The sequence below is a fragment of the Aplysia californica genome, unplaced genomic scaffold, assembly GCF_000002075.1.
Source record: "Aplysia californica isolate F4 #8 unplaced genomic scaffold, AplCal3.0 scaffold00075, whole genome shotgun sequence".
Lineage (NCBI taxonomy): Eukaryota > Metazoa > Mollusca > Gastropoda > Aplysiida > Aplysiidae > Aplysia > Aplysia californica.
The window spans coordinates 725,417-729,147 of NW_004797345.1; the positions used below are offsets into that span (position 1 = coordinate 725,417).

Consider the following 3,731-nt stretch of genomic DNA (forward strand, 5'->3'; position numbering starts at 1 on the left):
GACTGGCAAACAGACAGACAGAAAGAAAAACAGAAAAAATGAGAGTGAACCAGAAAGAGAGGGAGACAGAAAAAAATCTTTTTGTATAAAAATAAATACATGTATATAGATATATACATGTATAATATGCTCCTTTACGCCTTAAACCTTTTATTCTCGACCCCAATTAAATTCTATCCCCCCCCCCCTTTTCCCTTTTCCCTTTTCTCAGGGACTCAGGTCAAAACGTTCGTCCTTGTGTCTGCCCGTCTGTCTGTCTGTCAAAAGGTCTGTGTGGCTGCTTCGCTGACCTCACGGACTCTCCTTTTTGTCAGGACTGCGGAAATACCTGCCCATTGTTCAGTTCCTTCCCGTACCGTAATTTTAGACACCCCAACTCCCCACCCCCACCCCGCGTCAGTGGGCCGTATCGACTGTTGGGGAACAAGGCTCTAAGAATTTTGGCATGAGAATAATTCTGGCGCTGAGACAAAACTGGACTGTAGGCTACAACTTATTGTTGACAGGGTGGAATAACTTACAGTGTTCCTCTTTTTTTTTTCCTAAGCGAAATAGCAGAACTCTTTTGAAAGAATGGCTGTATGTAGGCCGCTGTCATCGTCGTCATCATCGCTGTCATCATCGTTGTCATCATTATCATCTTGGCAACAACAACAGCAACAACTGCAGTAGCAGCAGCAGCAGCAGCAGAAACAACAACAGCATCAACAACAACAGCAGCAGCAACAACTTAAACAACAAGCATCATAAGATTAGCAGCAATGAACAATGACTAAAATACAACAATAACAGCAAAACTAAGTGCGAAAATGTAACAATAGAGAATTTTCCTACGGATCACAAGAGAAACACAACCCCTTTTTACTTTCACAAAAACAAAAACGACAACCAAAGCAAAAGGAATAACAGCAGCAACAGCAATAACGATAACGATAACAACAACAACAACAACAACAACATCATCATCAACAACAACAACAACAACAACAACAACAACAACAACAACAGCAACGGCAATAACAACATGAACAACAACCACGATAGAGGGAAACGCCACGGATGAAGCAGTAGTTAAAGGGATTTCAAGTTGCTCAAAATCTTATCCATTAGGTTCAAATTTCAGGACAGGCAACTGTACCTGGTAATGTTCTCCAAATGCATGTACGCAGAAGACAAAAAAAAATATATAGCTTGCAGTTCCTGTTTCACCATGTAGGCATCAATAGATCGAGAGATTCAGATATCGCGCGGAAATGTTGAAGGGAAGTAAACAAGAAAAGGAACTTCGTTCAATAGCTTTGGCTCCCACGTTGGTAGGCACGTATTTTTCAAATCAACAGGCACTAGGCAGCAGTCACAGTTGAAGTGGTTTTACGCTTGGCAAATTTTCTGAACATTGCCAGCTCAGTCGGGTCTTTCAAAGACGAGAAGGGGCAGGGTTTTTTTCTTAAAGGAAAGGCGTAGGAAGAGAGGAGTGGAGCCTTGGGCAAAATCTTTGATAAAGAGATCTTTGTTTGGAATTATTACTGCACTTCTTCGGGAATAGACACTGTCGGGTTAGTCTACATACAATACTTTACAATTGATGGAATGAAAAAGTTAAAGGAAAAAAACTTCCCACGCAACGCCTCCCCCCCCCCCATTTTTTATTTCATTATCTTCTCTATTCCTTCAGAATGAACATTGTAATCTGTTGATAATCGAATTTTTAAAGCGAGATTATTAAAAACATTGAGCTTCTGTAATATTTTCGTTAGTTGGAATGAATGGAACGAGAGCATCTTTTTAAAAACGAGAAAAAGAGAAAAGATGAAGTACCGGAAACTTGCTTTTTCTTCTTCTTCTTCTTCTTGTAAAACAAAATGAAAGTGAACCTTATGCAGCAGTATACATGTAATTATAATTCAATTTTTCGTGATAAATTCCGAAAAAAATAAATTGAGTGTAGATCTAGTCTAGATAGACTTATCATTTCACACAGTCGTTTCTTTTGGAGCTATTTAAAGAGTGCAAATAAAAAAATATGGGGCATAGATCTGTCTGGAGGACGAATGTCCTTCACAAAGTAACTATCCTATGGGCCTAAATGTTATTTTTAGAAATAAATAATATGGTTACCAGTAACACTTCCTATAGCGTTCGAAGAAAGGGATTAAAATAAGGGTTTTCAAAAGCTCAAAGACCTACGAGTAATCTGCTACGTAGATAGCGACGAGAAGGGTGTGGTTTACCTAGGACTTTTAAAAAAGCAAGTAATTGTATCACCCCGTCACCCATCGTTGAGGCTCTCCAAGTAAATTGCTCTGGATCTGCCACTGCCTTATTTGCCTTCAATATTACCAGTGAGAGCTAGATATTCAAGGCTCTTATGTCGATTCAGGTGTCCCGGAATCTGCACTTGTCTCTTCCTAATTGTTATTACATATGTAAATGTATTAGTAGGCCTACGAAGTCCATGTGGTTTTCTTTAAGTACCGTACCGTAACTTCTTCATTTGATTTCTCATTTTCCAAGAAATTTTAAAGAGTATTTACAGAAAAAAACAAACAAAACTTGTTAACTTCTACCTTTGCTACCATAATACCTTTATTGATCAGAATTCGGAAACGGAATCAACACGACAATTCATATTACATGTATATTTCATGTATCTGTATCACTCAGAGAAGAGCTTGATTTTTTCCCGCAGGTTTCTTCAAAAGCCAGAAGTTTAGCTAACTGGATTATTGCGGAGTGAGTTATCACCATTCAAGCGGTATTGACGAGCAAAAGAATGACATAGATCGAACAACATATTATTATCTCATTGGATCGCAGGAGACCTGCAGAAACTGAATCGCCATATACCATGGACTCGGGACAATACGTCAATATTCAGAGACTTAAAAAGTTTCATGAAGGCTGGATGGAGCACAAATCACAGGTTAGTATTGATACCGCAGCTGTCTTCCTCATGCACCCTTCTCATATTAGGCCTATTATGTCCCCGGTGTAGTTTGAGAAACTTATATTGCCTAATTTAGGAAAGTGACCTTTTCAGGAAAGCAATGCCGACGTTCAGTGTTTGGCTAGGGGAGCTTTCGGTAGATCCTGCTTCTTTTCCTCCGTCGTTTCAGTCTGTCTTCCTTTTTCCAGCACTATGGTCGTCGCTCTTTAGATGTGCTTGTCTTAACTCAAACAACCAAGCAAACAGCAGTTGCCTCTCCGTCATAATATAAAGTCTGCCAAGAACGAACCTGTATCATACTGGACTAGAATACAGACGACCAAAATTCAAATACCCAATAAGGCGTTCTTAAAATTGTGTTGTTTTCGGGCTTTACAATGTTTACAGGGGCGTTAAATCCAAAGCATTTAATATCAAACCATCAGAGCTCTTTTAAGAGAGACAGCAGAACGTCTGTTTACTTTTTTCTTCTTAGTAAAAGACAGTGTTCAGTGCTATTTTCTCTTTCAAATATATGAAATTTCAGTCAACTTCATCAGCGTTATGGCTTACGAAAGTTTGACTAGTCATCACATTTCAGCGAAAAGGTGCCTATCCCCCTCCTACAAGCTCGAACAACATACTAAGAAGAGAAAAAGCCAACTAGTAATCAAAGATAAGATGTCGTAAAATAGCAGTAACATAGGCTAAAAAACCCAACTTCATCGTTCAATTGTTTTCTCTCTAGCTTTGGTTTTTGTTTCTGCCTAAAATCCCATAAAAATTAGAATAAACAAACACCCCC

The 3,731-nt window shown here is 38.9% G+C and overlaps 1 protein-coding gene across 1 annotated transcript in view; it reads left to right on the plus strand.

The window, feature by feature from the left end:
* Positions 1-3,731, plus strand: part of LOC101846122 (signal-transducing adaptor protein 1) — a gene marked incomplete in the record, with an annotated part of 22,778 nt that overhangs the window by 3,018 nt on the left and 16,029 nt on the right. The window contains 1 exon segment of the mRNA XM_013080115.2: positions 2,690-2,923. Within this exon segment, the coding sequence (XP_012935569.1) occupies positions 2,849-2,923 (75 nt within the window).